The sequence below is a fragment of the Rhinopithecus roxellana genome, chromosome 14 (genome assembly GCF_007565055.1).
Source record: "Rhinopithecus roxellana isolate Shanxi Qingling chromosome 14, ASM756505v1, whole genome shotgun sequence".
Taxonomy (NCBI): domain Eukaryota; kingdom Metazoa; phylum Chordata; class Mammalia; order Primates; family Cercopithecidae; genus Rhinopithecus; species Rhinopithecus roxellana.
The window spans coordinates 132,594,644-132,606,917 of record NC_044562.1 but is presented as its reverse complement, the minus strand read 5'-3'; the positions used below and the strand labels follow the sequence as shown (position 1 = coordinate 132,606,917).

The window sequence follows — 12,274 nt, the reverse complement described above, 5'->3', positions numbered from 1 at the left end:
ATAGAGGACACACCCCTGGCCTGACTGCTGCTCAGGCTGACGTGGCCTCAGCAACACTGGCTCATCTTGGGTGTGACCAGACCCCTTGTGGCTGGCCCCTGACTCTTCCCAGATCCTTACACTTTCTTCCTAGACTCAGGTATCGGAGAGGCTGGGATGGAAGGAGGTCTGGGGTTGCTGAAGAAACAGAATCGGGAATGGGGGATGCCAGGAGGAGATGGGGGGAGCATGAGTCTAATCCTGTGTGACCCTCAGCTCATTACTAACCCTCTCTGTGCTTCAATCTCCTTATCTGGAACCAGCCTCCTCCCCTTACAAGGCCTGAACAGAGCAGGCTCCTCTGATCCCACCCCAGACTCAGACATCTTGCAACAAATTGGCTTGTGTTGGCTGTCAAGACTGAGAGCATTCTGGGGTGCTGGAGGGCACGAGATGGTGTGCTGTACCCCAGATCTGGGGTTTGGCTTCCATGTTGGGCATGCCCTGGGCAGTATGTTCTATGTAGTCCAGCTGGGGGCAGGTAGTGGTGTCTCCTGGGGGATAACTGGGCAGACTGTGTTCCCTATCCTGAAGGAATGTGCAAAGGAGGACATGGAATGTCCACAACTCTGACCCTTTGCTCTCTCGCAGCCTGCAGGCCTTCCCCTGGGCTGAGCCGTGCAGAGGGACTCTGGAAGGCTCCCAGAGTTGCTGGAAAACAACAGTTCTTTTTATCCAGCGCTTTGCCCGCCTGGCCTGGTGCTCTGTGCTGGACATGTGGGTGTCATTCATTCTTCACTTTGGCTCCTCGAGGTGGCTACTGTTTCTCTGGTGCACCTCTTTATAGAAGAGGAAATGAGGCCTGGAGAAGCCAGCACCTTTCTTGAGGTTCCAGGCTGGTGGCTGGGGCTATCAGGTGTAAAGCTGGGCGCGTGGGCCCAGGCCTCTTCCTCCCCTGCAGGAGCCAGCAAACGTGTACTCTCACGGTGCTGAATCTCCATTGTCTCTGCATGCTGTTTGTCTTTGCCCTTGGATCGGAATGTTCCTGTGCTCCTCGGTGGGCGTGGTGGGGATGCAGCCCCAGAGCCTTTCACAGAGCTACTGTTAGGGGCTGTGGTGCCTGTGACTTGGCCTGGGGCAGCCCCTGGGCATAGGAGGGAGGTGGCCACCCCCACACCCCACCTGCTTATGCCAGGCTTTGTGTAGGGCCTGCCGGGCACTGGCGGCAATGATCTCACTGGAGGCGTCCGGGAACCAGCTGGGGAACTGGTTAGGGACTGGTTTCCAGGTTCGACTGGAAGATGAGCGGGAAAATGGAGAGAGGGTGTGGCCAGGCTGCTGTTAGGACCCTGGTGGTGTGTCCAGAATTGGTTCCTTTTGGTGGGTTCTTGGTCTCGCTGACTTCAAGAATGAAGCTGCAGACCCTCACGATGAGTGTTAACAGTTCTTAAAGATGGCGTGTCTGGAGTCTGTTCCTTCGGATATTCAGGTATGTCCGGAGTTTCTTCCTTCTGGTGGGTTCATGGTCTTACTGACTTCAGTAATGAAGCCACAGACCCTGGCAGTAAGTGTTACAGCTTTTAAAAATGGTGCGTCTCGAGTTGTTCGTTCTTCCAGGTGGGTTCATGGTCTCGCTGGCTTCAGGAGTGAAGCTGAAAACCTTTGTGGAGAATGTTATAGCCCACAAAGGTGGCATTACGGATCCAAAGAGTGATCGCACTAAAGACCTATTGCAAAAAGAAATAAAACCCCTTCCACAAGGTACACAAGGACCCCGCCACTCCCGGGCTCGCTGTGGTGCCCTGCTTTTATTCCCTTATTTGGCCCCACCCACATCCTGCTGATTGGTCCATTTTACAGAGAGCTGATTGGTCCGTTTTACAGAGAGCTGATTGGTCTGTTTTATATAGCATGGTCAGTTTTTACTGGGTGCTGGTGGGTGTGTTTACAAACCTTTAGGTAGACACAGAGCACTGATTGGTGCATTTACAATCCTTAGCTAGACAGAGAAGTTCTCCAAGTCCCCGCCAGACCCAGAAGCCCGGCCGGATTCACCTGTCAGTGGGAAGCATGGTAGCTGGGGAGTGCTAACTGAGGGTCTGTTTATGAAACGGGGAGGGAGGAAGGGTGGTAAAGCAGCTGCGCTAGCGGTGCAGGAGGGCCGGTAACCACAAGGAGAGGCACGGGTCCCAGCAGCACCTGGCTCGTGGGAGGAGGGTCAGCCCACCTGGAAGCCAGAGGGGGCAGGCCTGTGGGTGCAGGCCCTAAACAGCAGCCCCTGGGGCAGAGAACAGGAGCCTGGAAAGGGTGCGAGGGGTGTGTGCTTAGTCACTGGGGTCTACAGGTCTGGCTTTAAGGCGGAATCCGAAATGCTGGGGCTGGAAGTCCTTAATTTGGCTTCGTTTTCTGGGTCCTTGGAGTGAGGAATTCCAGGCCCCGAGGCATGGGATTTCCTGTTGATTTCCGACTTAAGACTCCCAAGGTCTGGCTCATGGTCAGGCACTGGAACATCCTCCCTGTCACCTTGGGTGTGTGTTTCAGGAGAGGAGGTTCATAGTGTTCTCCGGGAAGGAAACCAAGCCTATCCTAGTGAAGCCCAGCCTAGCCCTCGAGGGTGGCTTGGGGCGGCCATGCTCCACCCTGGTGGCCTGCCTGGCCTGCCCTGTGAAGACCAGCAGGGAGCTGGGAGGACTGAGGAGCAGCCGCTGGGTGCCGAGGCCTCCTTTCTTCTTGGGTTCTTCCCAACTCTTGTTGCCACCATCTCTGCTTCCTTGCCCCTCTGGCCTGAATGTGGGCTCGCATGGTGGCTTTGGTCTCCTAAGCATCCCAGGGGCAGGCCAAGGTGGAAGCCCAGCATGCCCAGAAAGCCTCGCTGAACAGCCTTCCAGCCAGCCTCTGCCACATGGGGCCCTAAGCAGAAAAGAAAGAGACATCAGCCTGGGTTCCCCTTCCCAGTTTCCAGTCCATCTCCATATGGCAGCAGCCTCCTGTGAGACCCTCTGCCCACAGCCCATGCCCAGACCCTGAGCGCAGCCCTGTCCTCCAACCCTGGGCTCATCCTGTCTAAGGCCCCTCTTCTCTGTGGCTGACACGCTTCAGGCTAGCCCTGCCCAGATAGCAGGCTGCAGAACAGCCCGACAGGAGCCTCACTCACCAGGCATTTCTCTCATGATGCTGCGGCAGTGAGTGACTGCTGGGTGGGATTCATCCTGGGAGGCAGGGCAGGTGGAGAGGTGTTCCCAAAGGCACTGCACTTGCGTCCTGCCACACCACAGCTGCACCCAGACGAACATTACCAGCTGGTTGCATCACTTCCCTGTGAGCCTGACGATCCCTCTCTGCCCAGCCTTCCAGGAATCCACGGGAGTTGACACTTGAGACAGAACCCATGTTCTCCCTTCCTAGCAAAAGGTGTTGGGTATCTGGTTCTCTGAAGGCCGTAGAGGCAGTTGGGTGTTTAGGACTACATCCTTACCATGTTTTTGAGTCTAAAAGACCCCTCCTGGCCGTGCCGAAGGACTCTGGGGCTGGAATGACTGTGGGCCTGGCTCACTGTGGGCTTTTCCCCTGTAGTTTGCATTTCACCCCTTCCAGAAGGAAACCCACTGCTGACTCTGGACAGGCAGTGCCCAGCATGGATGAGCTTTGCTCCCCTCACCGCACTCCCGTCTTGTCTCAAAGATTCATACTCTTGCCTTTTTTTTTTGAGATAGGGTCTCTCTCTGTTGCCCAGGTTGGAATGCAGTGGCGTGGTCACAGCTCACTGCAGTCTCAGCCTCCCAGGCTCAAGCCATCCTTCCGCCTCAGCCTCCAGAGTGGGGCTGGGTCTACAGGCTTGCACCACCACATTTGGCTAATTTTTTTGGGGTTTTTTTTGTGTTTTTATTAGAGATGGGTTCTTGCCATATTGCCCAGCTGGTCTCAAACTCCTGGGCTCAAGGGATCCACCCACCTTGGCCTCCCACAGTGCTCTGGATGACAGGCTTGAGCCCCTGCACCCGGCTACCCCCTTGCGTTCTCCGTGGTTGGGTGGTTATGTGTTTATTGGAGGCAGTCGGTTTGAAACTAACTCATGGTGCAGAGGATGGAACCATGGAAGACTGAGCAGTCTGGGTTCAGGTGTTTACCCCGCTCTGTTGTGTGAGCTTGGGCAAGTTACTCAACTTCTCTGAGGCTTTGGTCCCTCCGCTGGAAGAAGCCATAATAATAGTAGCTGCAGGATTGCCTTGGGGATTAAATAAGAGTGCAAATACAGAGCCACCCGCCTGCGCTGGGTGGTGTTCTGTGCGTGAGACTCTGTGGTCCCTGAAGAAGTGGTAATAGTGGCCCAAGTGGGAGTTGACTGGGCCCCTGACACCCCAAGGGGTGGGCACTGCAAGCACTGAGCAGCCTGGACCCTGGGTTAGAGCGATTTTCCTGATCCCGTAGAGTGTCTTCACTTTTTAATATGAGGTGTGTCTGTCGGGCGCAGGCCTCTGCATGTGCCCCGTCCGCGCCCCTGACCAGCTCTGACTCACCCATCCTGTCTCCCGCCCCCAGCAACATGTCGGACGCCTTGGCCAATGCCGTGTGCCAGCGTTGCCAGGCCCGCTTCGCCCCCGCTGAGCGCATTGTCAACAGCAATGGGGAGCTGTACCATGAGCACTGCTTCGTGTGTGCCCAGTGCTTCCGGCCCTTCCCCGAGGGGCTCTTCTATGAGGTGAGGACACTACTGAGGGCCTTCTCAGACCCAGCTCAGAGTCTGCCCTCAAGGAGTGGGTGGGCTGGGCTCCATGCAGTGGTCCTGACTGGTGACGGGGCCGGGTCTGGAGCCAGCCCACAGCCAGGCTTGAGCTCCTACACGGGCCCATCCTTCCCCTGTGAGATGTGAACAGCGCCCCGGATGCTCTGGGTGCTAACGGAGAGCCACCTTTCACCAGCCTCCTCTGGGCAGATGCTGGGCAGGCCCTGGGGGCAGGAAGAGCCTGCCCTGGTGGTGCTTGCCCTCTGTGGGGACCAGACAGTGAGCACAGCAACTGCACGGCCCACCAGCTGGTGCTGATGCCCTGGGGGTCAGGGCTCACAGGGGTGGGGTGGGGTGGGGTGTGGGGTAGTGCTCAGGGAAGGTGAGGTTTGGGCAGACCTGAGGGGAGGGAGCCACACACACCTCTGCAGGAAGCGCATTGGGCAGAGGGCACAGCACATGCACAGACCCTGTGGTGGGAGAACATGGGGTGTATGGAGAGCAGTAGGGAGGCTGGTGTGATGGAAGTCAAGGGCATGAGAGGAAGAGGGCCAGGAGCTGAGGACAGGGAGGTGGATTTTTTTTGGCCCCATGGGCTTCTACAGAGCCATAGACAGGAGCCACCTCGGGGTGTGAAGCAGAGGAGTCGCACTGTGTGCTGATATTTGAAAAGGTGCCCTGGTCAGGCACTGTGACTCATGCCTGTAATCCCAGTACTTTGGGAGGCAGAGGCGGGTGAATCACCTGAGGTCAGGAGTTCAAGACCAGCCTGACCAACATGGTGAAACCCTGTCTGTACTAAAAATACAAAAAATTAGCCTGGCGTGGTGGCAGGTGCCTGTAATCGCAGCTACTCAGGAGGCTGAGGCAGGAGGATCACTTGAACCTGGGAGGTTCGAGTGATCTCGGCTTGAGATTTGCAGTGAGCCGAGATTGCGCCATTGTACTCCAGCCTGGGTGACAGAGCAAGACCCTATCTAAATAAAAAAGAAAAAAGAAGGAGGCTTCTGGCCGCTGATGGGAGGGTATAAGGCGGGGCCGGAACAGGGGCTGGGCTGGGAGGCCGGCAGGACCAGGAGCTGAATTAGTACAGTCACCCAGATGAAAGTGAAGGGGCCTTCACCAGCTCACAAAAGCAGTCGTTAAATCATCAACAGCCTTGCAAGCTGGTTATGCAACAAAGTTATTGTTTAAAAATTAAATTACATAAACATACAATGGGATACAATTTTATTAAAAACAGAGGTAACAAATACTCAAAGCATACCACTTGCCTAGTGATTTTGTTCCATTTGACTATTGTCTATGCTGCTGGGGTTATTTCTGTTCATTGTGCTGGTGTGGCCACGCACACCTCCCTTCAAGTCCACATCGATGTCCTGTCGGCAACCGTAAGTTGGCCATGACGGGAATATTCACACCATGGACATTGGCAAACACCCCACAGCAGGGCCTGCCTCTGTGCCCCAGAGAGCTGGCTGTTTAACATTTACCAGCATGCCACTGGTGGTTGTGGTGGCGGTGGTGGCCAGGGTTCAGATGCTGGCTCTGTTTCGAGGTAGAGCTGATGGGATTGGCTGGTGGATGGATGTGGGGCGTGTGGTCCACCTGGCAGAGCAGGAGCCGCTGTTCCTCACGGTGCCTTCAGCCTCCTGAGAAATGCTGGCTAAGTGTAGAGGCAGCAGGAGGAGTGGGCAAAATTCTGGGAGGGGTGGCCATGTGCCCAGAACAAAGCCTGTCACACAGTAGGTGCCCAGATGATTTTCGTTGCTGAAAGAGTTTAAGCCCTTCCTGCCTCTACAGGTCCCTGGGTAGGGCTATATCCAGTTCAGTCTAGTAAGACACTCATTTTAGAGAACAGGGAAAAACCAAATTAAAAAATAGAAAATACAATTGTTAGAGGAAAGCAGAGGCAGGCTTTGGCCCCACTTGTGGCTAGCACAGGGGCCCTCGCTGGCAGCTGCTGCCTGGAGGGTGTGCACGCCGGCTCCTGCTGGCCTCAGCCCTGAGCTCTCCACACTCCCCCGTGCCCAGGTCCTTCCTGCCTTCCCTTCCTTCTGTCTCCTGTCCCTGGGTCTTCATGGCCTCTGGGGAAGCTGGACTACTCCCACAAAGAAGGTATAGGAAATAGGGCCAAGTGGCACTACATTTCAAACTGGATCTCATCCCTCCTGGCATAAAACCCCCTTGCCCCCAGCCTGTTCTCCTGACCCACAGGGTCCAGATCCTTAGTAGACACCGGCGGCCCTTTGACAAGTGGCCTTGCCGACCTTTCCAGCTTCCACGGGGCCCCTCCCTTTGCACCCCACCATCCCAAAAGGAAAGGGCCAGTGTCCTCTGCTGGCCAGGCCTGGGACCTGCTGCTCTAGCCTCAGCCCGGCATGCGCCTGTCTCAGTGCCTCATCCCCTGCTGTCAGGTCCTGACTTGACAAGGGCCTGGGCAGCTGGTGGGGATGATAGGTGGTTTTCTTGTCCTCTCTCTGTGACCCCTTTGCAGTTTGAAGGCCGGAAGTACTGTGAACATGACTTCCAAATGCTGTTTGCTCCGTGCTGCGGATCCTGTGGTAAGGCCGGTGACAGTGCACATCCTGGGCTGCCTGGGAAGTGGGCAGCAGGCGGGGTGGGGGGGCGGGGGCCCAAAGGGGCACACAGAACTGGCCTAGCTTTTCCCTAATTGCCCACCTTGCCTCTCTGAGCGGCAGCCCTCAGGCCCCCTATAGGCACCACCATCTCACGAGGGAGCCCATGGGCCAGGCAGAGAGCAGGTGGAGTGTTAGGTGGACCGGGCTTTGGAGGGTCTGAAGAGGGGATGGGCACGCGCCCCCTGGCCAGCAGGGACCTGTCCTTTTCCAGGCGAGTTCATCATTGGCCGTGTCATCAAGGCCATGAACAACAATTGGCACCCGGGCTGCTTCCGCTGCGAGCTATGTGATGTGGAGCTGGCTGATCTGGGCTTCGTGAAGAATGCCGGCCGGTGAGGTGACCACATCGGGCCAGAGTGGACGGGCCACAGCCCTTCCCAGCACACCTGCCCACCCCTCCCTTGTGCTACCCACTTGCTGAGGGCCCAGCAGGGTCCCGGTGCTGCAGCCTGCACTGACGTGGCTGCCCTCCCTCCGGTTTACCCCGGGGCAGATAGTCCAGCTCCCAGTTTGCGGGGCCCCATGCTTGGCATGCTCCTGGCAGCCTCTCGGGAGCCATGAGAAATCCCCACAGTCCCCCACCCCCCCGGCCACCCCACCTGCTGACCCCACCTGTCCACCTTCCCCTGCCTGTACCTGTGCAGCTCAGTGTGGCTGGAGGGAAATGCCCACATTTACTCTTAAATTCAGGGCCACCGACCTCATGGGTACTCCAGAAGTTCCCACCTCCTGTGAAGCCTTGGTCTCTTGTTCCCCCTCCCTGAGCACTGTCTCTATAGCAGGTGGCCTTGTCTCCCACCTCCCCTGGCGCTAGCTCTGGGATCCTGTGCAGCCCTGCCTCTGTCTGAGCCCTGTTCATTCCCACAGTTTCTCCAGGGCTCCCTTCTCCACGCCACTCTCTTGTCCTTTCTGAAGGACCAGGCTGGGGAGCTGGGTTAAAAACACTGCCTGGCCTTCCTCCCCAGCCTCTCCCAGCACACCTGCCTCCCCTCATGTGTGCTACCCTGGTCTCATCTGCCCAGGGACCCACATCTCCTCTTGACCCCTCAGCAGCTCTCACCACAGCTGCTGAGGTGCAGAAACGCCCCCCTTCTGGCACCCGGGACCCTGAGTTCCTGTGGTTCTGCCCGCCCCCGACAGCGGCGCCTGCTCACTCCCTCCTCTGAACCACCTTCCTCCCGGTCTCTCCATGGGGGGTTGTCTGGGACTCCGTGCCCCGCCCTCATGGCTGCCGTTGCAGACAGAATCCTAGAGCCCTAAATGGCTCGTGTGTCTGGACAATTCTGGGGTCCACTTCGGGTCTCTCTCTCTCTCGCTGTCCTCAGCTGCCCACATACCACCTTCACTTGGTGTCCACCAGGCATCCCAAACGCAGTGGGGCACAAGCAGTTTGGGATTCTCCTCCACCAACCACCAAGGCTGCCCCTGCATGCACCCCGTGTCAGTGAGAGGCAGCGCCGCCCTCCAGAGGCCCCAGCCGTGCCTCCCCTGCCACACCCTCTCTGTCTGGGCACTCTGCTCCCTCCCGCAGCTCCTCTGAGATGCTTCCCCGACACTACCAAGCCCTTGTCCATGCGCTGCCCACGAGAGAGGCGCATGGCCTGGTGCCTGGCGTCCAGCCCCCTGTCCTCGGAGCTGGGCGGTGCCTGGCATGGAGCAGGTTGTCTAAATGAAGGGCTGAGCGGGCAGACGGTGCAGTGCAGGGGCCGAGGGACAGCACCAGGGTCTCATGCTGACCAGCAATGTCACCGATGGTGTGTGCGGCGAGCCCAGTCTCCTTCCTGAGGCAAGGTTTGCACAGGGCCATTGCCCCAAGGGCTGGTTGGGGAAATCTGAAAGATGCTGGAAGTGTTTTGGAAAGTCAGATGTGCTACAGAAGCATATTGCTGTAAGGACGGGGCAGGGCGGCAGTTACAGTGAGGAATGAGGGCTGCTTGGCCCTCCCAGCCCCATAGTGCAGAACCTCAGAATCTGGGCAGACGTGCTGTGAGCTGCCAGAGCCCCAGCAAGAGAGCCCACGAGGCTGCCTCTGCCGCTGTGCCACCACTTCGCCATTCCTGGGTCAAAGAGAGAAGTTCTGGGAAATCCTTCATGTTGACCAAACACAATAACCTGTGTAGTCTTAAAGCTACAGTTGTGTTTATGGTCTGTACAAACAAATACAAAGGACATGTTAGGGAAATATCTGCACGTGAGCAAGGGAAATAGCTTAGGCAGACAGGCCTCTCTGGAGGAAGGGGGTCTGGGTCAGTGGGAGGCAGGTGCGCAGCACAGCCCTGGCCTGAGCTGAGCTCCCATGACTACAGAGGACATGCTTGTCCAGGACTGGGAGGCCCGGGAGCCTGCCGAAGAGCTCTGGGGGTTGCAGGCCTGTGCGTGGGGTTACAGCAGCAGAGATTCAGAATCCAGAGCTGTGCTCAGTCCCTGCAGGCCATGAGTGCTGAGGTCCCCTGGCAACCAGCCTGAAATGTGTGGCTTGTGTCCCTTCAACTCAGGCGGTGTGTGTCTGGCAGAGGCACCACAGAGGGGGCTCAGGGTACCTTGTACTGCAAAGGAATATTGAGGCTCCCTCCCTGCCCCCACCAGGACTCCCAGGTCCCTCTTCTGGGTCATTTGCAGCCTGCCTTCCGGGTCTTTCTGCAGAGCCTGGTTGCTGAGCGATTCTGTAGCAGGAAGGAGGCTGGGAGCCTAGTGGGAAAGAAAGGTGTCCATTGTTCAGGGGTTGTTCTTCCGGCCTCTTCTCTCCCGACCACGGATGAAGTCGTTGAGTGTCTAGGAGCTGTTGTAAGCATCACAAGCCCCGGCAGAGGGGTGGCCGATGGATCCCCTTCGTCAGTTCTCCCTTTTCAGGGATTGAGACTAGGTGGTCTAGAGAAACGGTGGGCATCTGCTGAGATTTCAGGTTGCCTGCTGGGGAGGTGGCTGGGGAAATGGCAGATGCCTCTTGCTGAGTCTGCTGAGTCCTAAACAGTCTGCGCTCGGCCTGGACAGCGCCTCCCGCTCACAGCTCTGACTTGGCACTCAGCGAACTTTCGTTGGTTTTCCCTTCGAAGCTGGGGGGCGGGCCCTTGAGCCTTTTGCCACAGAGCAAGTTGCACAGGGCGTGGCGGAACTTCTCAGCCACGAAGAAATACATGATGGGGTCGAGCGCCCCGTTGAGGCTGGTGAGGCAGGAGGTGATGCGGTTTCCCAGGGCCAGGACCCGCTGGGTGGCACAGGAGGTCCCACCGCTGCGGTAGTGCAGCACATAGACGGAGCGGTTGACGTGGTAGGGCACGAAGCAGACCAGGAAGATGGCCAGCACGATGGCGATCATGCGCACCGCCTTGCTCTTGAGGCGCTTCTCCACACGCAGGCCCTGCCGCAGGCTGCGAATGATCAGCAGGTAGCAGGTGACCGTGGTGACGAACGGGAAGGTGAAGGCCACGGCCAGGGACACCAGGGCATGGTGGGAGGCCTTCTCCCGGTACAGCTGCAGGCACACCACCGTGTGGTTGGTCTGCACGGTCTGCTGGCTCACCAGCAGCGGGGCCATGGCCACGGCCACCACCACCCACAGGAAGGCACAGGCCAGGTGTGCGTAGAGGGGCCTGCGGAGCTTGAGGGACTTGACCGGGTGCACGATGGCCAGAAAGCGGTCGGCGCTGATGCAGGTGAGGAAGTAGATGCTGGCGTACATGTTGAGGTAGAAGAGGAAGCCGGTGAGACGGCATGCGATTTCTCCAAACGGCCAGTGGTTCCCAGAGAAGTGGTAGACCAGGCGGGTGGGCAGGACCAGCACGCACGACAAGTCGGCCACGGCCAGATGCATCAGGAACACGTTGGCTGGGGTCCCGGACTTGTGGTCTCGGATGAAAAGCCACAGAGCCAGGGTATTGCCAACGAAAGCCAGGATAAAATCCAGGAGGTAGAAGGAGGCGAACAGCATGTTCTCCAGTGGCGTCTCCTGGCCACATTGCTCTGCCGTGGCCAGGGAGAAGTTGGTGATCAGACCTGGGGGGGCCACTTCAAGGCCATTCATGCTTTGGCTGGAGTCAGAACCTGGGTATGAGCCTGGAGGGAACAAGCGAACAGTTCACAATGAGCTTGCGACCCGGGCAGCTTCACGCTCTCCGAAGTCCAGAAGTCAGGCCTCCGATGCCTTCAGAACCTCCCACTTCCAAGCTCAGCACTGCCCACGGGGCTGCTGAGGGGACCTCGTCCATTTGGGGTGCGTGAGCGTCAGAGGCATTCTGAACTTCAGCACAAGGCAAACGCAGAGCCAGGGCTTGGAATTTCGCCACTAGGCAGCTGCACCCCTGCCACCCGGGAGATCTGAGGCTCCTCAGAGCTGGGAGGATGGGGTCAGCACCATGACGGGGAATGGGATGTGAGCCCTGCCTGGGTGAGGCTCTGGGTTTTCTGTTCTGCTCCTAAAGTGTGATGTCTGAGTGACAGGGGTGGTGCGGGATGGGGGCAGTGTGTCTCTGGGATTCTAGCTCCTCCTCAGCCCCAGCCTTGGCAGGTGAGTTCTGCTCATCCTGAATGCCTGGACCCTCCCTGACCCGCCGGCCCACAGGTGCACTGGCCGGGGGGTGTCTACTTTCTGCTTCCCCTGCTGGCCTCTGACCATGGCTTCCCTGGCACCTGACTCGCAGGAGGATGCCCCAGGATGGCAGCAAGGACTGTGCCCTGGGAGGTCAGAGGTCTGCTCTTTTTACCCGCCTGAGAGTTTCAGCGTCTCTCTTGGTGGCTTTCTGGACCCAGCCCACCAACTCCGTTTGGACATCCTGACAGGTGGGGAGACCTGTGTTTAGGAGAAGCCTGTGCCTGGGCATCAGGCCAGCTGGGAGTATTTTCTCTCCCAGAGTAGATCCACCACCAGGGGGCAGCATCTCTTCCAGGAGGGGAAGACCTATTTTACCTGGAGTCAGAGACACTGGCCAAGGCT

The 12,274-nt window shown here is 58.0% G+C and overlaps 2 protein-coding genes across 12 annotated transcripts in view; one reads left to right on the top strand and one right to left on the bottom strand.

The window, feature by feature from the left end:
- The window catches only part of LIMS2 (LIM zinc finger domain containing 2), a 43,183-nt gene that overhangs the window by 19,445 nt on the left and 11,464 nt on the right, over positions 1 to 12,274 (top strand). For 3 of the 10 annotated variants that reach the window (XM_030916474.1, XM_030916473.1, XM_030916472.1), the window contains 3 exons: positions 4,519 to 4,678; positions 7,200 to 7,266; positions 7,556 to 7,676. The exons of 2 other annotated variants lie outside the window; for them this stretch is intronic. In XM_030916474.1, coding sequence (XP_030772334.1) covers positions 4,523 to 4,678; positions 7,200 to 7,266; positions 7,556 to 7,676 — 344 coding nt within the window. In that variant the 5' untranslated portion in view covers positions 4,519 to 4,522. Of the gene's footprint in view, positions 1 to 4,518; positions 4,679 to 7,199; positions 7,267 to 7,555; positions 7,682 to 8,976; positions 9,136 to 12,274 lie in introns of those variants that run through there. 5 more of the 10 variants (XM_030916475.1, XM_030916476.1, XM_030916480.1 and 2 more) reach the window with 4 other exon arrangements.
- GPR17 (G protein-coupled receptor 17) lies at positions 9,462 to 12,112 on the bottom strand. Of its 2 annotated transcripts, XM_010363436.2 has the most exons (2): positions 12,049 to 12,112; positions 9,462 to 11,385 (listed from the first exon to the last, which is right to left on the bottom strand). In XM_010363436.2, exons 1-2 carry the CDS (start codon positions 12,110 to 12,112, stop codon positions 10,346 to 10,348), a joined length of 1,104 nt encoding a protein of 367 aa, XP_010361738.1. In that variant the 3' UTR covers positions 9,462 to 10,345. The 2 variants fall into 2 exon arrangements, with proteins under 2 accessions (XP_010361738.1, XP_030772342.1); XM_030916482.1 differs by lacking the exon at positions 12,049 to 12,112 and having other exon boundaries at positions 9,462 to 11,555.